This window comes from Lepisosteus platostomus, chromosome 23 (assembly GCF_059453375.1).
Source record: "Lepisosteus platostomus isolate fLepPlt1 chromosome 23, fLepPlt1.hap1, whole genome shotgun sequence".
NCBI lineage: Eukaryota > Metazoa > Chordata > Actinopteri > Semionotiformes > Lepisosteidae > Lepisosteus > Lepisosteus platostomus.
Genome location: NC_142633.1, coordinates 6,539,313 through 6,564,797, shown reverse-complemented (window position 1 = coordinate 6,564,797; position 25,485 = coordinate 6,539,313). Strand labels below are relative to the sequence as shown.

Here is a 25,485-nt window from a genome sequence, read left to right as displayed (position 1 = left end):
CTTGAAGCTTCAAGTGCTGTGAGATGGAGTAGAGGCACAGAGAGACTGTGTCCTCAGCACACCTGCTCGCCCTGTAAGCAAACTGGTGCAATTCCAGCTTAATGTTGGACAGATATTTACACGCTGGCCGGTGACTATTTAGCCATGTTGCCTTCAGTGTCTTTGATGCGGGGATGAGACCAGCAGGCTTTTAAACAAGCAGGAACCCTAGACTGTTGTAGTGACGCGTCAAAGACGTTAGTGAGAATGGGCAGCAGCCGACCTGCATGGGATTCTTAAAGTAGAAATATGATCTAGGGCCCCCAGCTTGCCTGCCATTTTGTTTGCGTGTTCCCAGATGATCAGGGGAGAGGAAGAAGGCACAAGAGGTACACTGACATTTTACTGAAGGCAATGCTGCACCTCAGATCTACCATGGAACTTATTCAGTTTGTCTGGGAGCTCTGGGTCATCATCAAGAGTTATTTCCTTCCTCACAGTCTGGAATCTGCTGCAGGCCCTGCCAGACCCCCTTACTGTCCTTACTGTGCAGTTTTACGATCCAGCTGATCTCTTGATTTGGCCTTTGCTTATGGCCTCATATTTGATTTAGTTATTCAAAGTCACGACTAAAAAGCATCATATTTCGTTCTGTAAGTGGCTAAGGTGAACCTGTTCGGGGCTCTTTTGCTGTGAAAACCCCCTATTCTGGTCCCCGGTACTGCGAAGCTCCTGCCAGTCTCTTGCAGTGTGTTCTGGGTGGAAGAGTAGAAACTAACAGTGCAGGAAGGGCAAATACAGTACAGACACCGACGACGGAGGCAGATGTCTGAAGTGTTTAATCTAGTGGCACAGCTGGGTTGCGCCTCCAGCCTTAATCTCCACAGACCTGGTTCAAATGCGCTCTGACATCTCAGATTAGCAGGCAGCGGACTCTCTGGACAGAGCTGGCGGAGGATTAGACAGCAGTGGGCGGGCTTGCGCCTGCTGGACGAGCTTCAGGAAAGGTCTGTGCTTCCAGAAGCAGAAGCACTGGCAGCCTTCATCTGCAGTGGAGTTTGTTATAACGGACACCGTGCAGGGCGCCCCTGACCTCCTGGTGCATGCCGGCCCCCGATCTCTCCTGGTGAGCAGCAGTCGTGGTTCCGGGTGAGCTGGCTGAGATCTGATGTGTCTTTGTTAACGCAGAGAGGGACGCCGGTACATGTCTGGCGCTGTAAGGCGAGCAGCAGTGAGAAACATGCTGTGGTGCGCTGTTGGGATTTGTCAGAGATCACCTGCACGCCTGCGTTAAGATCCTAAGCCAGCAAAGGCCTTTCCGATGTGTTTGCCAAGGAGTCTCCGGGCGCCAGGAAGCTGTGGCTGGGTAGGCAAATACAGGCTTCCCACTCTCGGCAGCAGACTCTTCAGCGATCCTGGCCGGAGCTGCACCTGCGGAGAGACCCCTGGCCCCTGACCTGAGCCGGGCAGGAGGGGGGGGGCACTGGCGGGCAGAGCAGGGGGTTTCACCTCCCGAATCCTCCGAGCGCAGAGAGGAACGGGAGGCCAAAACCGCAAAGCGCTGGCTTTTAATCCTTACACTTCTGTAGCGCTGTTCTGGACTCTCTTCTCGAAGCGGTCTACAGGTCATCCAATTCAATTCAATTTATTTTTATATAGCGCCTTTCACAACGAGGTTGCCCCAAGGCGCTTTACAAAGCTGCGTGATAGTTTGTGACATTGCAAGACAGAAAGGGAAAAGGCCAGAAGACAACTGAGGAGAGGGACCAAAAAGGAGAAAAGAAACCTCTAGGGGTCCAAGGTCAACTGGGCATGCTAACATTATACAATTCTAAAAAAATACTAAATGTCTTCCATCATGTCCTTCTGTGTGCCAGTACTCCATGCAGATCTCTAGACCAGTAAATCCTCCTAAACGATAGGTAATGGGGATCCCCTCCACCACCACCAGTGTGCAGCCCCACCTGGATGATGCACCAGTATGCTCCTCACCCACCAGCTCTCAGCGGGGAGGAGAGCAGAGTGGTGAAGCCAGTTCAGAGAGGGTGATTATTAGGAGGCCATGATGGGTAAAGGCCAGGGGGGAATTAGGCCAGGTTACACCCCATTTCTGTGGCCTGACTGGTTGCACGAGATGACCACCAGTCCGTGTCCCCCAGCCTCCCCGCAGCCCAGCGGGCTGGGACAAGGCTGGGAATACCAGCTGCACAGTTTGCCAGGGCCTGCAGGGCTCGCTCCTCCAGCAGGGAGGTGGGGAGAGAGCGCTTGATGCAGACGACTTCTGTCGTTGGCCTTTCTTCCTCTCACATAAATCTGTCGAGAGTTGAAGACCGGGAAGGCCGCGCAGGAAGAGCGCAGGGCCGCGCTGCGAGCTTGTGCCAGGGTGCCAGGGTGCCAGGGAGGGACCTAGCCGGTTGTTCTTGATCGGGTGCGACAGAAACAGGCCGCGATTCCCGGCTCTGGCCCCTAGAGGAACGCTGCCTTCTTCATAGCAGGCTAGCGGCCTTCAGATTTCTGTCAGGAAGTCTTCCTCCTCGGTTTGAAACAGCCAGAATGTTGGTATTTACCCCATGGCAATGAGGGCAGCTCAGAACTGCCCTCATTCAGGTCCGCTGCCTGAAATCGAACCAGTGGTCCTCTGTAGCAGGACAAAACGCTCACGTCTGACACGCGAATTCCCGTCTGTGTCTGTTCAGCATTCATGCTAGTTTAAATAAAAAGAGCTGCGAAATAATGACAAGTGCAGAGAGGAACTCTAAAGCTCTGTGCGCTGAAGCTCTTGGAAACGGTTAACTTGTTTTTGGCACTGGGGACTAGCCACGGAAACACGTTAAACAGCAGTCTAAACACAAAAGCACTGCAGCTCAGCCCCGCGTTAGCGCTGGAGGAGCAGAGCTCGGCTGGGATGAGAAGCAGGCGGCTCCTCCAGGGCCCGCGGGCTGGGGCGACGTCATGAGTGCGGGTTTGAAACGCGCGGTCGCCCTCTCACGCCGGGGAGACGTTTGGAGAACGGGGACTATCCCGGGGTCAGCGTGAACCGAGGGACAGCGGGGGGAGTCTCAGAGGAAACCGCTTTTTTAAAACTGGAAACCGCGGGGGGGGGGGGGGGCACGTCTTTGCACAAAGGGTTGTGGGAGGGTGGAACACAGCCGGGCTGTGAAAGAAGACACCGAACAAGCCGGGTCCGCGTGGTTTTTATCGGCGGTCCGGGTCTTATTGAACGCGACGCTGACGGGAGAGCGGCTTCAGAGAAAAGTCGCATCGATTCCCCAGCATGTAAAAGAGAGAGAACCGCGCTCAGCCGCTGGCAAAGCGGATACTGATGCGAGGAGCTGGCCGGCAGGGGCGTCCATTTTGAGCCCGTTCAGCTCGCACTGCAGGCTGGGATGGGGGGGTGAGGGGTCAGCGTGCTGCGGGGCCCCTGCTCTCCGAGGAAGGGGTGTCCAGAGACTGAGCGGGAGCCACGTGGAGAGGTTGGGGCGGCGGGGGGGGGGGTGATGATGTCATCTGTGTCTGTCCAGCCCCTTCTCGCGCTGCGTGCTCCTGCGTGTCGGTTTGTTTGGGCACGTACTCCTGCCCCCCCCCGAGACTCCGGCCGCCGAGTCTACACCGCTGTGCTCCCAGACCGCAGCCCCCCCTCCGCGGGGGCAGCTGGGGCAGAGGAGCCCGCGCCACAGCCTAATTCTGTTAGCGCAGCGGCCGACTCATTTGATTTTCTTTGATTGCGGGAGACCGTAACCGGCGTCGCACGCACTTATATGTCGTTTAAAACGAATAACATTTGTGACTCCGAACGCACCGGCGAGAACTCGCGAGTTGATGAAGGCCCCACGTGGAACACGGGGACGGCGTGGTTTTAGTTTCGGAAGGAAGCGGAGGGGGCGGGAGTGGTGCCGGGAGGACGGAGTGTCTCACAGAAACAGCGCAGGGCTGCGGGCGGGGGTCTCGGGTTACCGCGCTGCCGCAGTGCGAGGCTCTGGCGCAGCCCGGCAGTGCGCGTCAGCCTGCTGTGTGTGTGTGTGTCTGTCTGGTTGTGTGCTGCTGCTGCTGCTGTGTGTGTGTGTGTCTGGTTATGTGCTGCTGCTGCTGCTGTGTGTGTGCGTGCTGCTGGTTGTGTGCTGCTGCTGCTGTGTGTGTGCGTGCTGCTGGTTGTGTGCTGCTGCTGCTGCTGCTGCTGTGTGTGTGTGCTGCTGGTTGTGTGCTGTTGCTGCTGCTGTGTGTGTGTGCTGCTGGTTGTGTGCTGCTGCTGTGTGCTGTTTGTGCTGTATGTGTGTTGGGTGTGCGCTGTCTGCATCAGTGCTCAGCACAGTGGTTAAATAGCCTTGTTCCTGAATCGGGCATGATCATGGTTCAGCGAGGCTTAAATGCTCTGTTTTCTGATCAATCAGTGTTTTTCCTCTGGGCTCGATACACGGTTTAGCCGTTGCTGTGGGGCTCGAGCCCTCTGCAGAAGAGTGTGAAATGACCTTCTATCGGTGTCTCGGAGACAGCCAAGTTGGGCGCAGGAATCGAGGTGACTCTCCAGGCGTGTGGTCCCCAGAAACACCCGCGCAGCCACACCCCTGCGGCCCTGCTCCTGGCGCATCGTAAGGCTGCCAGCGGGTTTGGCTGGGGCGCCACAGGAGTGAGCCTGGGGCCGCGGAAGTGTCAGGACCTGGAATCGGGGTGCAGCGTCTCCGGCTCAGCGGCTGCGCACCCTGATCCGGAAGGGGGAATCTCACCCGCATCAAGCTCGGGCGGCTCAAGTGCCAGCCGGACACGGCGCCCGTGATCCGTGTGCTGTGGGCAGGGGTTTCGTGCCGGGCCCGGCGCTGGAATGAGATCTCCCCGGATCTCGTGAGCTTTTTCAGGGAGAAGGAGCTCTCCGAATCCCAGGGCCTTGACACCTGAGATTTACACGGGCTCCATTCCGAGCTGAGATCTCGCTGGTTTAATACCTTGCCTCGTTGCTGGAGAAGAAGAGAGAGCAGCTGGAAATAGAGACGCGGTATTTCAGCCTCAGGGGTACAGGTGCTCGATGGAAAGTGTGATTGTCTCGTCCGAACTCCGCTGCGCTGGCCCACACCCTGTGAGTGTCCGCTCTCGTCACCAGCGCACTCTCCTGTCCATCTCCTGAGACAGGGTACGCCTGCGCAGGTCCTTTCAGAGCTCTGGTTAGCATTCCACTTGGTGTGATTAAGATGGGCGCAGGCTCCAGAGACAGACCTGCTCTGATGTTGCAATGTTGTTTCTTGGTATTTGCATCCATTCATCACTGATGACTAATCGAATCCTCTGAATTGCACCTCTCTGGTGTGTCATAAATAACGAGTATAGTGCACACTCGGGCAGACTGGGGGAGATTTCCTCATAGCAGGAGGAGGTTGTAAAACCTACTCAATTCACCACAGACTGCTGAGCCCTTGAAATAGGACAGGGTACCTCTGGTTTGTGGGCAGAAAAGTCTTGACTTGTCATGCTGTTTCCTTCAAACGTTTTAACCTGAAGGTGTTATGGTAGTGTGGGCTGGGGAACATTCTGTGTGGAGTCTGCACGTTCCCCTCGTGTTTGCGTGCAGTCCCTACGGGTGCTTCAGTTTCCTCCCACCCTGCAAAAGCCATTCAGTTAAAACGGTGTCTGGTTTGTTCCGGTCTGTTGTCAGAAGGTCCTGCGCCAGGCAGACATTCAAGAGTTAAAGCCTGTTCTCTCTGAAGGCAAGAGGTCTCGACTCCACATATCTGTAGAGCTGCTTGTCTGAAATGCAGGATGTTAGAGTAGACGTTCGCTTTTTTTTTTCGTTTCCTGGACTGTCCGTGGCTCGGTGATCCGTGCGGAACGTGTTTGATTGTCTCCGGACTGGAAGGATCTCCCAGTTTCTTCCTGGGGCTCCTCGCGCTCTCCCAGTTGGCCTCAAGACAACAGCACAGACCCACCCTGACCCCCGTCCTCTCAGATGTGGCTCTGTCCTTTGTCGTCCCCCACATCGCCATCTTCGAGGAGAACTCAGTGGAGCCCTGACGACTGACCCCGTGCTTCTGGTTTCTCAATTAAATTCAGCATTTTGTTCTCGCTTATTGATCACGCCTGTTAATTGCAGGAGCCAGGCAGCAGCAGACTGCAGCTGTCGGGCAGGTCTTTGTGTTGTAATAGACTTGCAGAGAGAGGCTGGAGAGCCTTCTCCAAACAAAAGCTTTAAAATATTTTTCCTGCTTTCATCTCGAGTAAGTCACGTGATTTAAAAACCAGATGTGTGTTAAAAGGTTCAAGAATCTAATATCTTCGGGCCAGGAAAGGCCTGTGCATTTGGATCTAGCACAGGTCTCGCTTTACTGGGATGATCTAAGGGTCCTGGATTATACTGACGCGCAGGGTTTACAAGTTCTGTGTTATAGATTCTTTGAGTCGTTTGCCGTTTCGACAGCAGTTCTCCAGATGGGTGAAAATGTTTTGTGAGAAAATGCAGTGATATTGGGGCCTGGCTGGGTGGTTATTTTGGATGCCGACTGACACGGCACATTCCAGCCATTCTTCGGCTGTGACCTCAAGCCCAAACGCGCGCGCTGCTCTGGACACGGATGAGAATCGCACCCCCGGCTTACTGGCTATGGGGAGAGAAACAATAGACGAGAGGAAGTAGGAGCCATGTAGAAATCATAACAATAGAGTGCTGCTCCAGAGCTGAGGAGGGCCAGACCTTGTTTTGAAAGGTCTGATCTGGGATCAGAGATTAGAGGTTCTATCCGAATAACATTCTGTCAAAGGCAGCTTAAAACTGGGCAATGTCAACATTTCAGCCAGGGTTGTGTATATCCATTTTTCAACTGCTTCTTCTAATTCAGGAGCACAAGGCAGGATACACCCTGGGCTGGACGCCAGTTCGTCACAGGGCACACAGGGCCACAAACACACACACTCGCATCAGGGCCAGTTTCCCCAGAGGCCGTTTCACCCGGAGGACAACCATGTAAACCAGGGGAGAACATGCGAACCCCACACAGACAGCACCCTGGGAATCGAACCCGAGACCCTAGCAGATATGGAAGAAGACGTGCATGAAAGCCAGCCCGTGCTTGTGAGAATGCAGCCGGCGGAGCCTGGTTATGGGAGAGCTGCGCACGTGCCCCTCTGCACGCAGATCCCCTGCTGGCACAGCAGGCGACTGGGACTGCTGACGTTTTCCAGATGGTTATTTTCATCTAAGAAATCGGAAATCGTTACTTATCTTGTCATCTGCCCCCCCCCATATCTGTTCCAATCTTGGTCTCTCAAATTAATAACTTAATATAGCCCAAACAACGAAAAACGTGCACCCTACATCACGCCACAGGAGAAGTGGTTCAGGGGGCCAGTTAATGGTTCACGGTTCTGGGTGTCAGCCATTGTGCTTCTCACTGAGATCTTGTGATTTTCTCGGCTCATTATCCTAGAAAGACACAGCTGTGAGAATCGGAAGCTCTATTGCCCCTCTTGGTATGTCCGGGGGGGGATCGTAGTTCCAGGGTGGGAGCTTGACTTGAGAGATCGCCGGGGTTGGAGTACAGAGGGTGTCTTGGCTGATGTCCCAGAGGAACAGGGAGTCTGTGAGGCGCTGTGGCAGCTTGGGCACCTGTCGAGGCTGGCACAGGTACCAGCTCCAAAGCAGCACCTGCAGGCTGTCCTACTGGGGTTTGATGTCTGTGATTAAGGTAAAACCTGCAGTAGGCCAGCCAAGCTAATGAAGTAGCCAGTGTTGCCCTTTAGGACACAGGGCCCATCGGTGTGTTCAAATGTGGTGACCATTAAGGCACAAGAACAAGGATTTTTACATTTCTGACAGCCTAATTGCATAAAACCCTCGTTGTTGTCGTTTTGGTCTTGAACACTTTGCGCGGGACTTGAACCTCTCTCCTGTGCCCAGAGGCACCCTCACAGAGTTGCTACATGGCCTCGCTGCCAGGCTGTCTGATGCTGCAGGTGTTCGAACCTGTCTTTGTTGAAAATAATTCACTCTGGAAAACATGTTCATACATTGTTGTTTGGTGAGTCAAAGAAAATTGGCACAGACTATTGAAAAGGTGGAATTGCACAGAACAAAGATAACACCAACCTTTTTTCTTACAAAAAAACGAATTAAGGACTTGCACAACCATTATATTTTTAAAACCGCTGGCTAGGAGTAATTAAGAATTAAAATTAATTAAGCAGATTTTCAACTGTTTAATTGCTGTTTCATTGTCCTCACTTTCTTGTACGTTTCATCACCTATCCCCTGGAATTGCCAAGATACCCCGTGGCACCCAGTTTTGCCCAGCTCTCCAGTCCAGTCGGGCTGTCCACAGCAAAGCGAAGTGCCGTTAAGCAGATGTGGAAAGACAGAATCTCCTTTCATTCAGCCTGATGCTGAGGGAGTGTTGTGTCTGTTCTGTCCAATCCACTGGCTCGTTCTCCAGTGTGCGGCGCAGCAGCACTGACGGCATCTAACACAGTCCTGGGGCAGAGGCACCACTGCCAGCCTGTACACAGGGCCCTGGGGCAGAGGCACCACTGCCAACCTGTACACAGGGCCCTGGGGCAGAGGCACCACTGCCAGCCTGTACACAGGGCCCTGGGGCAGAGGCACCACTGCCAGCCTGTACACAGGGCCCTGGGGCACAGTGCACCACTTCCAGCCTGTACACAGGGCCCTGGGGCAGAGGCACCACTGCCAGCCTGTACACAGGGCACTGGGGCACCACTGCCAGCCTGTACACAGGGCCCTGGGGCAGAGGCACCACTGCCAGCCTGTCCACAGGGCCCTGGGGCAGAGGCACCACTGCCAGCCTGTCCACAGGGCCCTGGGGCAGAGGCACCACTGCCAGCCTGTCCACAGGGCCCTGGGGCAGAGGCACCACTGCCAGCCTGTACACTGGGCCCTGGGGCAGAGGCACCACTGCCAGCCTGTACACTGGGCCCCTGGAACCCAGAGAACACTGTGCTTGGTCATCTTTTCTGTGGCGAAGCTCTGTTCCCTTCCTCAGCAGCAGACAAGGTCTGTTTGGAGTTACTGAGGGCAGCGAATACGTCATAACTTAGCAATGAGTGGTGCTCTGGAGTTCATTATCCTCAACGGACCTGTGGCAGGCCGAGACGGCGCAGCCGAAGAGACTATCGGGACTCCAGAGCGGAGCGAACTCCGCTTGGACGGAGACCAGATTCCGGAGCAGCGCGAGCTGGCTGAGGAGAGGTTTCCAGAGCGGCGCTCCGGGCCGATGTGGAGCGGGGAGACCGGGGATAGCTGAACAACATGCGCTTCCTGAATCCAAAGCTTTCACAACGAAATCGGACACTGAGGCCGTGAATATTAATTCGACAAAAAAAAAAACCAGCCAGGGGATTTGGCGCTGCAGCTCATCACAATCATTAAATGACTCTATTGGCAGAACGTCAAATGCTTTCAGTGTGGAAGCACGGATGTGGAAAGGTGCCGAACGGTCATCTAATCGGATCCGTGCATTTGTCATGCAGTGCCAACGGGAATGTGCTGAGCCAGTGACAGTGAGGGTTAAATTCCACGTTATTAGCTGGAACGCTAGCAAAAAAAAAAGTGGTGGGTCATCATTCTGGATAGCAGGCTGCTGCCAGAGACGGGCCAGTAATTACCTTGCATTCCCTACACGGGCTGAAAATGCTGAAAAGCTCTTTTCCGTGCAATTAAAAGAGACTGATTGTGTTGGGGGGGAAATGCACCAGTGAAAAGGCAGATCTCAGGCTTTGCAGCATCAGGGGAAGGAGCCTGCGGGCGTGTATCTGAGATGGGGATCTCTGTGGGCTGCCTGGCCTGGACATGCTGGATCGGAGGCAGCAAGCGAGTCTGTATTGGTGCAAGAGCGTAAAATGGCAGGAGCTCGCTGGCTCGCCTGTGGTCCTGTCCTGCCAGTGCAAACAGACTGACCGTGCCCCCGTCCCTCTCTCTCTCTCTCTCTCTCTCTCTCTCTCTCTCTCTCTCTCTCTCTCTCTCTCTCCAGGGCTGCGTGTGGAGCAAGAGGTGGTGACCTCGTACCCGCAGGTGGCCGTGGTGCGGGTGCCCACCCCCTGGGTGCAGTCGGACAGCGACATCACCGTGCTGCGTCACCTGGAGAAGCTGGGCTGCCGGCTGGTGAACCGGCCCCAGGCCATCCTGAACTGCGTCAACAAGTTCTGGACCTTCCAGGAACTGGCGGGCCACGGCGTGCCCCTGCCCGACACCTTCTCCTACGGTGAGCCCAGAACCCTCCTGGCCCCAGACACTGCTCTTTTCCTGAAATAGCACTGGAGCGTATGTGGCTGTTTGTAACGGAACGCCAAAAAACAAAATCCCAACACGTCATCTTAAATGTTTTGACTTGGAGGTCACTACATGACGGAATTGATTGCACTGCTGTGAAGTGCACTACTCGTGACTTGAAATCTTCTAGATTTCTTTTACCCTGAATATCCTGCACAGCATACGCACGTGACAGCAGGTCTTCAATCACACCCTCTCCCACAGTGAGGAGCGCGTCCTGGCGTAATAAATAAAAAGCTCCGTTCCTTTCCTGTGCTGTAAGCGGGGTCTGGCAGCAGTGCTGGGCTTGCAGAGCGCATGACTGTGATCTTGATAAAGTGCACTGAGGGGGCAGGCTTGCAGCTGTGTGCATACTACTGAGACTGCCTACACATACGACTCCAGAAAATCCTAGTGGACTAAGAATCGCTGATTAATACTGCAATGAAGTTTGCAGCCTCCGTGACCTATTTATGCTGTGGTTTGGATGGTGGTTTCTGGGAGGGATATGTAATGGCACTGACAGGGGTGATTCACACTTAACCCTGAAGGACAGCTGCAGGAGTTTGTTCTGAGTAATCAGAACTGTGGGAGGATGCGCAGAGGTGCAGTTATCAGGCTTTACTTCCTGATTGCTTCACAGATGCAAGACTTCTTCTCCCTCGGTTTGATATTCAGCCGACTGCTTCACTGCAACAGCCCAGACAGCTGGATCACTGGGGCATCGAGTCCCCCAGTGACTTGCTTTTACCTTGCAGGAAAGCCAGTCAAAGTAACAGTTTCATGCAGCTGTCCCAGTGACACTCCGATCAGGTCTCAGCAGACCTCTGGAGAGCTGCAGGTTGCCCCTGGTGGCATCACCTTTGCACCGGTGTGAACCCAGTCTGTGAAGAGCAGCTTGTGAGGTACCCAGCTGTTCAGCCAAGAGCATTCGATTAAAGCTTAATGTTCACCTGTTACTGTGATGTGCTGTCGTCTAGTTCATAGTTATTGAAATCCTTAATTGTGGCTGATCCTTTTCCCCATCAGGATATAGCATGTTTTCTATAAGCGTCTGAATTGTCCTCGGTGTCTTTCCGTGGTAGAATATTCCCAGGCTTGTGAGCGAGCCCCCGGAGTGCCTTGCTCCTCGAAATGTAGGGGCGATGGGCGCTGACGGCCTGTCTTCTTGTGTGCGCAGGGGGCCACGACAACTTCCGCAAGATGATTGACGAGGCCGAGCCGCTGGGGTACCCCGTAGTGGTGAAGAACGCGCGTGGGCACAGAGGTGTGTGGTCCTTTCTCTCTCTCTCTCTCTCCCTGCCAGGCCACCTCCTCCTCCACTGCGCCAAATCCCCCAGGCTACACTCACCGCAGTGCTCATTTACCCACTGTGAGAAACCCCGCTCTGCTCTGCAGATCACAACAGTATCCTGGCATCACGGCCTCTTGCCCTTCTGGGTTATCTTTTCCCCACGGGTCCAATTTACGTTTTTGTCCAGAAAAACAGCAGAACGTGGACCATTGACATAAGTGTAAGTGCAATTAAAACCAAAAAAACAGCAGGCGCTTTGCACAAAGGGTTGTGGGAGTGTGGAACAAGTCACCCAGCTGTGATTGAACACAGCAGCCTGGCTTTTCTCAGGACATGGCTGGCTGAGATCCTGGGAGCAATAGGTTTTCTCTAATTGATAACTTTTAACTGCATTCAGTCCTGAGTTTTAGAAAAACTCTAGTTATTTCTGATAGCTTCAGCACACAGAACGTTTGTGTAGTTTCTTCTCTGCTTGTTTTTTTAAAAGTTTGCTCCCTTATTTCTGACTGTTGAGCTCTTAATTGGTGATGAATTAAACGCTTTTCCTCCTGCTTATGTGCAATATTACAGCTCACACTTCCTTGCATGTTAAGGAGGGGAGTTCTTAAACTCACAAATTGGCACAGGGTTTGTACCACTTACAAATCTCATTAACCTTTTTATGAGCTGAAAGTCCTCAAATAGAAACTTGGGCTAAATGAGCTTGTGATTAAAAATAGCAGTAAGAACCGGAGGTCAGAGGGGCCAGGACTGCGAACCCAAAGCTGTTAATGATTTTTGTAATGCAAGCAAAACAATCTTAAAAATATGATTGAACTGTTCAGTATGTCTGCAATTCTTAAGACACCTTGAGTTTGCACTGGAATACATAGGTGCTTTATATTATTAAGAGCACTGGTTTATCAGTGTAAACCAGTAAACCAGTGACCCGTCCTGTCCACAGTTGCAGAAATAGCCCAGCATAAGATAAGATATAAGATATGGTATATCCCATGATTCCTAAGAACTGCAAAGTAGTAGCACACCAGACCTTTTCCTCAGTGTGCTGTTGTTGAGAGAGAAGGCTGTTTTGGGTGAGTTTACAAGATGCATAACTGCTCATGCTGAAGGCAACAGCAGACCCGGCTGATGTGGCAGTTCAAACATTGAGGATGACAGGCAGTGCTTGAGGGAAAACGAAACCTGGACGTACAATTTAGGCCACAAGAAGCTACGGAGCTGCTACCCACATGGTGCAAACGGCTTTTGGCTCTGTGGTCCCATTCTCTACGGACAGCTATGAACATTGGATGGAATCGATACTGCCTTGTTGGAGCTCTGATTGTTGCTTAAGGTTGGCCCTTTTGCTAATTGAGGCATTTTCTAATATTGTGGATGGACAGTATGTGTGTTTGTCAGTGGGGTTAGATGAATTAGTGCCTCTTTATAAATTGAAGAGACCTATAACAAAAAATCTAATCCTTTTGCTAGAATGAATTAAAGGCCTTATACAGCCTGCTTGGCAGAGCTAACTGAGGAACAGATGAGCCCTGGTCCACCAGGCTTTTCATATCTTCAGGCAGAATTCGTCTCTGCGGCAGGGGCCTGCTGTTCCCCTGGGAGTGAAAGGGATCGATCTCCAGAGACAGATTATTGATGAGCTCTGACAATAGCCGATGCAGCCCTGAGGCCGGCTGCCCACTGCGGCTGCAGTGTTGTCACAGAGAGCCGCCTGCACCGGGCGCAGATCAACGCAGGGCTCTCTGCAGATGCCGGCTGGCGCCGATAGTGCCGTTTTGTTGGACGCTGGCCGAGATCAATGCCCTGCGCGTAATGAAAAGCCCTTTCTCTAAACGGCGCGCGCCGGGCTGCCTCGGTGGTTTTAACAAACGGACAGCTTTTCTCAACAAGCGCACACTTGTTATCCCCAGTGGCAGGAGACGCCAGGTCCTCTCCCTGAGGCTGCCTGTTCGCACGCCAGTCAAATGTGAGCACGCAGCTCGAACGAGCCAGTAGAGGACTATCGGAGAGAAACGAGGACTGTGATAAAGATGCTATTTATAGTGGAAGTTGCCGTTCGCGGTGTTGATGCCCCCATCAGCGGAGGCTGTGGCCCTGTCCTCACTTTCCCCTCGAGTGCAGTGTGGCCGTCACCGCCTGGGGTGGGTATCTGAGGGCAGTGCAGGCTTGTCCCCGTTTGTTGGCAGGCAGACAGGCCAACAGGCTTTTGTTCTCCTGGCGTTCTCTGTTTTTCTGTGCCAGGGCCCTGATCAGCGCAGCTGAAGAAGCCAGCCAGCCAGCCAGCCAGCTGGTTGCTGGACAGGGTCCCACCAGTGCTGGGAGCTGGGAGCAGGGTTAAGGCCTTCCACATCCTCTCAGATCCTAGCTTACAAGACCAGACTCACCAGGGGCTCGTTCAGTATGAAACATGAAGCGTTGCACCTCGTGAAGTATTCACAGCCGATGTTAGTCAATACGTGTGGAGGATGCAGGATAATAATAATAATTGCTTACACTTATATAGCGCTTTTCTGGACACTCCACTCAAAGCGCTTTACAGGTAATGGGGATCCCCTCCACCACCACCAGTGTGCAGCCCCACCTGGATGATGCGACGGCAGCCATAGTGCACCAGAACGCTCACCACACATCAGCTATCAGTGGGGAGGAGATAGCTGATGTCCCAGTGCAGTCCAGCGAGGGTCTGAAGCGAGTTTTAATTTGTTCCGAAAAGGGCAGGCCATTTTCTGGAGAGAACCCAGGGGGGACTCGCAGAGCGCGCATCCTCCCGGAATCCCGGAATTCTGTCTTTTTTCAGGAAGGTTCACAGTCTGACAGCCCGCCCTGACCACTCTAGTGCTGCCGTGAAGGGGTGATGAGAAGCGATCATTGCATAGGATTCAGAACCCAGACGAGGCCCTTTCCACACATGGCTCAGTGGCTGTTTTCAACAAGGTCATCCCTGCCTTTCAGTTATTCTTAATATGTCACATCAGACAGATGCCTGTCTCCCTAAATTTAGAATGAACCCCAGGTTTTACATACGACTCGTTTACACCCGGGCAATTACCAATGAGAAAACGGAACTCATTCCTAGTTATAAAGACAGATTTAATGCAACTCTTTAATGTTCTTGGGCAGCACGGTGACACAGTGGCTAGTACTGCTGTGGTTGTGGGTTCTATGCCTGGAACGCTGTCGGTGTGGAGTTCTCCCTCTGTTCACCTGGGTTTCTTCTCGCAGTCCAAAGACGTACTGGTTCATAAATTGGGTTCAGGGAAGATTGGCCCAGGTGTGAGTGTGTGCCTGTTTGTGTCCGTGTGTGTGCTCTGCTGCGGACTGGAACCCTGTGTAGGCTGACTCTGCCTTACACTTGTTGCTTGCCAGGATAGGCTCTGACTCCTCCATGACCCTGTATTGGATAAAGCTGTTATCAAAGGGATGCAAAGCTCTCTAAAATTGTTTCATTCTGGAAGATGAATGATTTTAACGTGGAATGATGCAGTGTGTTTGTACTGTGGCGGCGAGGGGACTGCATCTGTTCATAGCAGGGAGCAGTTCTTCTTACTGGGGCGATGACCTGCCTGTAGGACACTTTCCAGATCGCACAGCAAGCAGAAAGCAGACCTCTGCTGACACGTCACAGGTTGTCCTTGCCGAGTCCTGATTTCAGGGGGAGACAGTTCCGAGTCCCGGTCTGAGCTGGATCAAAACCTCACCCCACCCAGCAATCACAAACTCCCCAGCCAGCGCTCGATGACAGCTTTGCGTTTTTGAGCTGCTTCTTCCCTTCCGCCCGCTGGCAGCCCGCCGTTGAGCGCTGGGCCTGCAATTTGCGGCTTGTTGGGGGGGGGGGTGCGATTTCAACCGCAACTGTGTTTCACGCGAAAATCGATACCGTTGAATCTGCTGCCACTGCAGTGAAGATTTTGAAGTATTTTAGAAACAACATAAAAGCAGTCCCATTTTATGATATTATATATGTTATGAAGTGGTGGTGTTGTGAGCACTTATGTGACCTCCCTTATAAAAGTTTCCCTTGGTAAATGAAGCTCAGAGTTTTCACTTCTGCTTTGACTGTGGGTGTGCTGTGGTTTCACTACCTCCTCACTGTGCCTCTTCACAATCCTGTACTCAGGATTGTGGGAACTCTCATACACCATGATAACATTTCTAAGGCCTGTTTACTACAGCACAGCATGGTGTAATTATAGTCAAGTGTAGTAAAACACAGTGAAGGGGTGTTCTAACCCCTTGTGAAACCCAGGCAGAAGAGCAATAGGATTGTTACGTTTGCTGAGGTCAACTTTAACAAGGCCAGACTGTGGCTCTGTTGCCTAATCCTCACCAGGACAGCCTCCGCGGCTCTGATCAATAAACTCGGCTGTTTTTTTAAAGATCAGATTAAAATAGGGTCTGCTAACTTGGAGCCCGGACTGGTTTGAATGCTGACCACACAAAGAGATAGCGTTTGCTTTTGTTAGTTCACTGCAAACAAACTCCTGGTGCCTGGCTGTGTGAGAGAACGGATTAAATTGTGGCGAAGGACGATGAAGCATAGTTTCATTAGGCATGAATCTGAAACAGGTCCGATATCGCCCCACACACCCCCAGCTGAGAGATCACCTGAAGAATAGAAAGCTCAGCTGAGGGACTTTCAAAGACAAGAGAAGCGCAGATCAAGTGCCCGTGGTCCTGGGCGTGAGTCAGATGAACTCAGATGAGAAATTGAATTTCTCCTTGGCCCGTATGAATTCTTGCTGTTGTAGCTTTGCCCTCGTACCAGACTGCCAGTGCTGGGTGTGTTCACCTGCCGTGCGCTGGAGCCTTTTGGGATTTCTAGTTGTTTAAGTTCTGAGATTTCTCATCCAAAAGATCAGTTCGGTTTTTGTTTTGTTTAGCACCCCCTTGCCTCGTTCCGCCGCAGGAAATCGTGAGCGCCGTTTACTGCTCCTCTCTGACAGATCACTAACAGGCTCCTGATGGGCATTTCTCCAGATAGCTGGTCTAGGCTGCAGATTCAGCTTGACCACTCTGTATATATTTTGGGCTGCCCAGCAGACGGAGAAATGAAATGAAAGAGCTGGACCTGACTTGTCCTTACAGTCTAGAGTCCCTTTAAGCCAAGGATGCTGGCCTGAGCTGCAGTATTAACTTCCCAGGAATTATAGAGCCATGGTTGTTGTTGTTAGATTAAAAGGCAAATACAGTAATTGCATACCTAGTCCTAATAAATCTCATAATGTTCTTTGATTAATTTGCTTTTGATTGGTGTGAAACACTAATTAAACTACTTTCAACGGCACAAATCGGCACAAACGGATGTAGTTTGTGCCGCTTGTAGGGGGTCCAGGCTCACAGAACAGAAATCCCCCGGAACTGTCTGCTCTTCCGACAGGCAGTGGGAAAAATGTACGGAGCAGTGTGTTCATGTGCTTCGCTCCCGAGTTCACCCCCCCCCCCGGGTCCGCGGCGGAGGGTGTGACGGGCCTCGTCTCTGCCTCTCCGCAGGGAAGGCCGTGTTCCTGGCGCGGGACAAGCACCACCTGTCCGACCTGTGCCACCTGATCCGGCACGAGGCGCCCTACCTCTTCCAGGAGTACGTGAAGGACTCCCACGGGCGGGACGTGCGCGTGGTGCTGGTGGGGGGGCGTGTCATCGGCTCCATGCTGCGCTGCTCCACCGACGGCCGGATGCAGAGCAACTGCTCCCTAGGTGAGTCCCCTGCGGAGATAATAATAATAATTGCTTACACTTCTATAGCGCTTTTCTGGACACTCCACTCAAAGCGCTTTACAGGTAATGGGGATCCCCTCCACCACCACCAATGTGCAGCCCCACCTGGATGATGTGACGGCAGCCATAGTGCGCCAGAACGCTCCCCACACATCAGCTATCAGTGGGGAGGAGAGCAGAGTGATGGAGCCAGTTCAGAGATGGGGATTATTAGGAGGCCATGATTGGTAAAGGCCAATGGGAAATTTGGCCAGGACGCCGGGGTTACACCCCTACTCTTTTCGAGAAACGCCCTGGGATTTTTAATGACCACAGAGAGTCAGGACCTCGGTTTTCCGTCTCATCCGAAAGACGGCTCCTGTTTACAGTATAGATTCCCCATCATTATACTGGGGCATTAGGACCCACACAGACCGCAAGGTGAGCGCCCCCTGCTGACCCCACTAACACCTCTTCCAGCAGCAACCTTAGTTTTTCCCAGGAGGTCTCCCATCCAGGTCCTGACCAGGCTCACACCTGCTGAGCTTCAGTGGGGCTGCCAGCTGTGAGTTGTGAGTTGCAGGTTGATATAGCTGCTATATATGACAATATCACCGTCACTGAGTAGTTATTACAACTAACTTCCTGACAGTATATTATTTTATACTGAAAAGCTAAAATTGAAATTAAAAATACTTTTTTTTTTTAAACTGAAAAGCAATAGCCAAGCTGTCTTCAGGCTCACAGCAGAGAGAAGGAAGAGACGGTAGACCGGTTGACAAGGTGACTCTGTCAGGAGCCGGTGGCACAGAGCTGACCGCGCAGAGCTCCTGACTGACCTGACTGACGCCTCCTCTTGTCCCGCCAGGTGGCGTGGGCATGATGTGCCCGCTGAGCGAGCAGGGCAAGCAGCTGGCGGTGCAGGTGTCCAACATCCTGGGCATGGACGTGTGTGGCATCGACCTGCTGCAGCTGGCCGACGGCTCCTTCGTGGTGTGCGAGGCCAACGCCAACGTGGGCTTCATCGCCTTCGACCAGGCCTGCGGGATGGACGTGGCGGGCATCGTGGCCGACTACGCCCTCTCGCTGCTGCCCAGCCGCCTCACCCGCAAGATGTCCCTGCTCTCGGTGGTGTCCAGCGCCAGCGAGACCAGCAGCGAGCCCGAGGTGTGCCCGCCGCCCAGCACCATCCCCGAGGCCGTGTGCACCATGAGCGTGGGCTCCACCTCCAGCGAGAGCGACCCCGAGCTGGCCGAGACCCGCGACGCCCCGCCGCCCCCCCACCCGGCCCTCCCTGACCCCGCCTACAACATCAACAAACTCCTCGCCAACGAGATCAAACTATTGACTGAGTGAGCCGGGCGCTGCCCAAGCCCGCAGAGCCCTGGCACACTGACACACACACACACACACACACACACACACACACACACGCTTACATACAGACGACACACACGCAGACACAGCCCAGGCTAGCGCACATGTACATGCCAAGATCCATGTCCACACACGCACAAACGCATGCGCCTTTCCATGCTAGTCCATTGACAAACATCCACACAGAGGACTGACAGGCTGCTCCCCTAGTTGACCTGCTGTCTGCCCTGTGAAGGAGAGTTTACAGCGCAGCCTGGCACTAGCGAGGCAAGTGCTTAAGTGCATGACGACAGAATCATCATTTCACCGCATGAGAGCGAAGGCAAACTGGCAGCAGATTTGTAGTGCGTTTTAATTGGTTTAGTCCAGTAAAATGCACCTGGTACCTGGTACTATGCACACTTTTATGAAAGGTCAACCGCAAAACCGCAACTAAAGATACTCACCTGACTACTGACATACTGACGGATAACTGAAATGATTTAGGTGAACTGGATTGTTTTTAGCTTTTTTTATTCTGTGGGGTGGGGGGTGGTAGTGGTGTTTTGTAGGAGAAGTGAACTTGAGGACATTTTGAGAGAAGGCTGGTGTTTGAGTGCAGAGTCTCTTGCCAGGTTTTACAGCACAGCTCTCTGCTACAGCAAGTCTGGCTCTGGTATCTTAACGTCATCCTGGGCTTTGGGCTGAAGGAGTCTGACTGCTGCCAAAAGAAACAGGAGCCAGAACAGCTGTAGCACAGAAAGCACCTGCTCTCCAGCCATTAGGAGGCAAAGGGAAGAGAGAATAATGATTTTCAGCAACACACACCTTACACAGTGCGACTGACCACTTACACAACCCTGACACTGAAGTGTCTTTCCCCAGACTCTTTTGTACTCAAACACTAATTTTATCAAGATAAATGTGAAGCAGTTTAAGTAGCATCAGCAACCAGTGGTGTCATTTGGGGTGTAAGAAAGCAGCAGATGGTTATTTGTACTCAGCTGACTGACAATAAACAGGATTGGGACCGGTGACTTCCGAGTTATTGTTCACCGGTGTGGCTATGAGCATCAGATCTCACCTTCCACTGGGCCTTTTACGCACTTTAAGAAAAAACGGTTTACAGGTTTCCCAGACAGCGTGGGGGTGTGAGGAGCGCACCCTGACGGAGCTGCCGGGGGTGGACGCAGAGCTGTCCCGCTGTGCGCGGCGAGGACGGGCCTGGGCCCCTCACCTCCGGCGGTCTCCCGGTCCGGCCCCGCTGTCTCGCGGTTCCCCGCCCCTTTCCCCCGGCAGTCAGTGACCAAGAGGTGAACCCCTCGTGCTCGAGGAGCGAGCCCATCGAATTTGCAGACCTGCGACTTTCCTTCCACTCTGGTCTTCGACCCCATGGGTGGGCGCAGCTGGGTTGGGTCGGTTTCAGCTGCTTTAGGGGGATTTCCTGCATGAAAGCTTCATCTTGCATGACCATGGCCCCCCGGGGGTCCGCAGACCTCCGGGACCCGTCAGTGTCAGTGTGGATGCAGACCTGCTTCTCTGTTGTTGGCTGGCGATGAGCACAGGCCACACAGCTCCACCTCTCGAGCCACTCATAAGACATGAGCGATGAGGGGAATTCCCCAGTCTGATGCTCTAACTATGGCAGGATCACCCTGACCCTGCAAAATGATAAACGGCAGACCTGGAGTAGGTCTTGCGCCGATGACTTCAGTGTAGCATGAACCGAAGTCTGGATTCAAGCTAGTCTCATGAACCTGAACCATCCCTGCAATGCACACACGCCTGTTTTAGTGGCAGTATCTGTAAAGGGAATTCCTGCTCATGCAGACTCTTAACCTCATACATCACTCTGGGAAGCAGCCTGGACCTCAGTCCCCTTCGTCAAGGCATGAGCAACATATCCATTAGTAGCTAGAGATCTGCCTAAAATGTGTTTTGACAAAAAAATCCACTTTTTAAACTATGAAAAACACACAGTGTACCAAGAAGGTTAACATGCTCTTTCTTCTTTGCTTGTTTTATAATGTTCAGTGTTTGTTTTTTTATTTATTGTATACTTTTTTTTAAAAGGAAAAACTTCGTTTGTGTGCACTAATGTGTCTCAATGAAGTGAGACCACTGTAAAGCTTGGCCTTTGTGAGAAATCTTCCTAACAGCCTGGAATCCAGCAGGAGTCTACACAAGGTGATAACTGTGAGCTCACCAGTGCTAGTGGTCCCACTGGAGAGAGAAAAGGTGTCAGTGGTCAGTGCTGCAGCAGCACAAATAGCAAGAGTTATTGCATTATGTAGATGGATTATATCTTGAAGCGGACTGTGAAATTAGTGGCTCACCAGAAGACTGTGGGATGTGTAGATAACAACTCTCTCTGTTAGCTGAATAGTGCCAATTGTGTGCATTTTCCTGCTCTTAACCTTCTTAATCCATTTCTGTGACTAAATGTGATCTGTGTGATTCTCTGTCTTTGTATCTTGCTTACACTGTGACCAGGCATGCAGACTGCTCGATTCAGAATCGCTCTGTCTCTGACACATCTGGGAGCAGGGATATTGGAAGCCCATTAGTGAGGCACTGCGGTCTGAAGCACGTGCGTCACCGAGCCATTTCCCACTCGATCTGCTTTTCTTCAGCAAAGCGACTTTTTAGGAGCTGTTTTTTTCTTGAATGTCTAGTTTATGTGGCTGCCGGTCTAAGCAGGAATACACTCAGAGGCTCAAGCAGAACAGCCACCAAAATACAGCAGAGAATACTCAACAAGAGGGTGATCAAAAGGCAGAATAACAGGATACATCCGTTCAGCATTCTTTTAGATAACACTACGTACATAACTCCGATCACAACCACTCTCGAGTCCGGTTCGTTTAGACAGATCCCATAATACGCAGTTATGACGAGAGTTTCATGCTGTGATAGTTTTCTCACATGAACCATGCCCATATTGTTGCACTGATCTCCTGGTAGAATGGTCTTTCGGAAGAAAGTGCATTTCTTCGCTATCAGCAATCAGAGTAATCGGATCTTTTTTTTTAGTCGAAAAATGTCTGTCTTAAATTCTGCTCCCCATTATGAAGCTCTGAAAAACTGAAAACTGCACCTCACCTTCAAAGACACATACAAGGGAATTCTTGCAACATCTGAGTTTACCAAAAGCTACCCAGTGGTCAGATTTACTACTTACAGGCTTTTGTGAACTCTGAAGTCAAAATGCCAAAAAACACAAAACATTTTCATTTTCAGTATTGTGCATTAACAATGGAAACTATTGCATGTCATTTTTTTTTCAAATAATTAGTCCTTCACAGTTTTAAGTAGCCTTGAGATATTTGAGATGGAATATTTCCATTAGTCTAAAATAGCAAGGACACGCTGTGGAGGCCACAAGCTTCGCAATGAAACGACATGTCATTTGAAGGTTGAACGATTTGAACAATGGAAGGGTCACACCAGTCTTAAAACAAGTTTCTCCTTTTAGTATTCAAATTCAAAGTACTAGGATACTGGACATGTCACTGCTGTTGTCTTGCGCCTTGATTTCGAGAAGCTGGCCTGAATCACAGCAGCCACCACACCTCTTCCTAGCTGTGTTGAGGGACAGCGGTCATTGGTTTCTAACACTTCACACAGATTGGAACAGTGGCTTTTCCATTAGTTCACCAGTTCCGGATCTCAGTAGCCGAGTGTGGGTTTAAACCAACTTGGCAATTGAAACTTGCTATCGTACTGCTTCTGGGCTTTCTCACTAAGGTTTCAGAACAGACGTCTTTAAAGATTCAATTCTGTCTTTTCGAATATTTATGCAGTTCGACGGTTACACTGTAATGCCATTTAAAAGCAGTGTAAATGAAATAGCACTTTAGATATCTCTTTATGTGAGGATTCCATTTAACAGAATCCCGCCCCCTCAAAAATGCATTGGAATGTAATATCATTTCATTTAGCGCACAGTGATCCTTTAAAGCAAGGAAGACGGCAATCGATAAAATTCAAACGCCTTCCTATCCGTGAATCTGTTTGAAGTGTGTTAATGCATTTTCATGTGCTCATCTCTTGCAACTGCTGTCTGGCAAGGTGTTTTTTTTTAAAAAAAAACAACTGGTTGAGTTCCAATATCCACGTTTTCTTCACCCATCCTCTGGGAAACAGGATCTTTTCGACAGGAATGTCTCAAAATTCTCCAAGAGCATGAGATCCCACACAATGGGCTGAACCCTTTGCAATCCATTATGAGACCATTCGAATCCCCTTTGGACAGTATGGCTTAAAACGGGTGACCTGTTGCCTGGGGCTCCAGTCATCTCACGGGTCAAGCGGTTTTAAAGATGGTTTTGGACTGGTGAGAAAAGTATACTGACAGAGTGACAACTTTCAAATTCCATTTTTTTTTGTGTTCTTTTATCATTTCTGTTGTGTTGGATGATGTAAATAAACCCTGTTTTTTTAGGTTAAATAAAACGAGTCATTATAACGCAATACAAAGTGGAGCGTGTCTTGTCTTTTTTTTTTAGCTCCCGTTAGTGACCACAGTTATTTTCTTCTTCCGCACTGGCCTCTCGAGAGGTCTGATTTACAGGCAGGCCACTGTGCCAATTTCCCAGGCAGCTGCTGGCTTTGGGGTTATGCCACTGATTTGCTGTTATTGTCACATTTGTTAAACGTCAGACACAGCAGCCAGTATTCACATGATGCTGAATATGAACAACTTCCAAACTAATTCAGTGACGGATAAATAAAACCAATAAAGAGTAGGTTTCTGTAAAGCCATTCAAATCAAAATCAGCTCCTGTTTTTCTGTTTTCTGTGCACAAATGATTACAACTAATTTTCGGATCATGGTAAATCAATAGGTGTAAAATGTCTCCAATCTGTCACAGCTGACTCGCTTGAGTTATTGAGGCACAGCACTGAATGATGTGTATTTCTGTTGAAGACCAGGAAGAACTTGAGCTTTGATGATCATAATAAATGAGCAAAACATGTTTTTAACAGACTTCACAACGACAGGCAATGAGCTAGTCTCCTGTCCCTGCATCCTGGACCGCACTGCTCCTGTAACGCCAGAACGCAGCGCTGAGCCCTGAAGCAAACTTGGTCTTGAAGTGGTGTCTTTGCTTCTGTTGTTTTCTGTGTAATTCCTGTGAAGCTGCTCATTGGCAGACTCGCCTTCCTTCACATGGGTCTTATTTACTTGGCTCGAAACCAAGGAGTTGCCACGTGTCGACCACATGGCCATGGGCCTGACGGTGGTGTTTGCCTATAATCTCGAACCTCTAATCTCACCGCAGTCTCCAATCTCTATCTCACCTATAATCTCGAAACTCTAATCTCATCACAGTCTCCAATCTCTATCTCACCTATAATCTCGAACCTCTAATCTCACTGCAGTCTCCAATCTCTATCTCACCTGTAACCTCTAATCTCACTGCAATCTCCCATCTCTATCTCACCTGTAACCTCTAATCTCACTGCAGTCTCCCATCTCTATCTCACCTGCCGTCTCCAATCTATCTCACCTGTAATTTCTAATCTCACTGCAACCTCCAATCTATCTCACCTTCAGTCTCCAATCTATCTCGCCTGTAATTTCTAATCTCACAGCAACAATGGGGACTCCCCTTCACCACTGTTGTGTAGCCATGATTGGTAAAGGAAATTTGGCCAGGATGCAAGGGTAATGCCCCTACTCTTTTCAAGAAACGCCCAGGGATTTTAAAAGACCACAGGACCTCGGTTTTAAGTCTCATCCGAAGGACCGCGCCTTGTGTGCCCGTCACTATACTGCGGGCCCACACAGACTGCCGGGTGAGCGCCCCCTGCTGGCCCCACTAACACCTCTTCCAGCAGCAAACGTAGTTTTTCCCAGGAGGTCTCCCATCCAGGTACTGACCAGGCTCACACCTGCTGAGCTCCAGTGGGCTGCCAGCTGTGAGTTGCAGGGAGATTGTCTACAGGGCAGCAGGGACTGACAGCCGAGGTGTCTGCTCCTATTGGAAAGGCAGTGGCCTGACCGCAGGTGTCTGGTTACAGGTGTTTTGCCAGTGCCCCTGAGCCCGTGCCATGACATCGATAAAACAGGAGAGTGAGTCCGAGCACACTGCACTGGAAGCGATCTGTATGGGGTTGTAAAAGGACATTTCGTATCAGCTCAGTGATTATAATTAAACACCGTGAACATGAGAAACCAACCTATTCTCATCCATCCATTTTCTAACCACGAGCAATTTGTTAAACAAATACACCGTCAGTAAAATCAGAAGCATTGAAATCAGATGCTAATTTAAAGCAAGAGTCAAGAGTCTTTTAAAAGTGAATTATACCTGCATTCATTTTTGTTGGCAGGAGCCTTTTTTTAGTAAGTTGGTGGTTCACTGATCGTTATATACCTCATATTTGACTTTTTTAAAGAACGTAGTAAGAAATTAGCCATTATAATTGATAAGATTTTACTGTGTATCACTCAGGCACTCAGTAGGTACACTATGTGCAACATACAGGGAAACTCAGTCGAATTGAGTTGATATGACTTTATTTCGTCTGGTTTGTCTTTCCAGATTAAAGAATTATCATGAATATCTATATCTTAAGATATTATATCTAGTTATATATGATATATATATATATCTTTAGATATGTTTAATATATACACAAACATTCATTTCTTTTGAGTACATTAGAAAACCAAGTGAAAAAGTGAGCCAACGTGTCTGATGTGTAAACAATCAGTGTATTCTAACTGGGCTGAAACGTTTAGCTGACTTTTAGAACAACCTGTGACCTAAAAAAAGGCAATATGGCCTATTTCTTTTACTAATGCTTTCATTATTCATTATGGGTCATTAGGGGAGAGATCGTTGTGCTACACCCTTGATAAGAAATTGGGTTAAGGTAAAAAATATGAATATTTCTCTGGTTTTGCACAAAA

The 25,485-nt window shown here is 50.8% G+C and overlaps 1 protein-coding gene across 1 annotated transcript in view; it reads left to right on the top strand.

Moving 5' to 3' along the window:
* Nucleotides 1–23,042, top strand: part of rimkla (ribosomal modification protein rimK like family member A) — a 28,523-nt gene extending 5,481 nt beyond the window's left edge. Inside the window, exons 2-5 of the mRNA XM_088616909.1 lie at nt 9,942–10,172; nt 11,400–11,486; nt 17,004–17,207; nt 18,076–23,042. Of these exons, the coding sequence (XP_088473035.1) occupies nt 9,942–10,172; nt 11,400–11,486; nt 17,004–17,207; nt 18,076–18,563 (1,010 nt within the window). The 3' untranslated portion in view covers nt 18,564–23,042. The remainder of the gene's footprint in view (nt 1–9,941; nt 10,173–11,399; nt 11,487–17,003; nt 17,208–18,075) is intronic.
* The last annotated feature ends 2,443 nt before the right edge of the window (nt 23,043–25,485 follow it).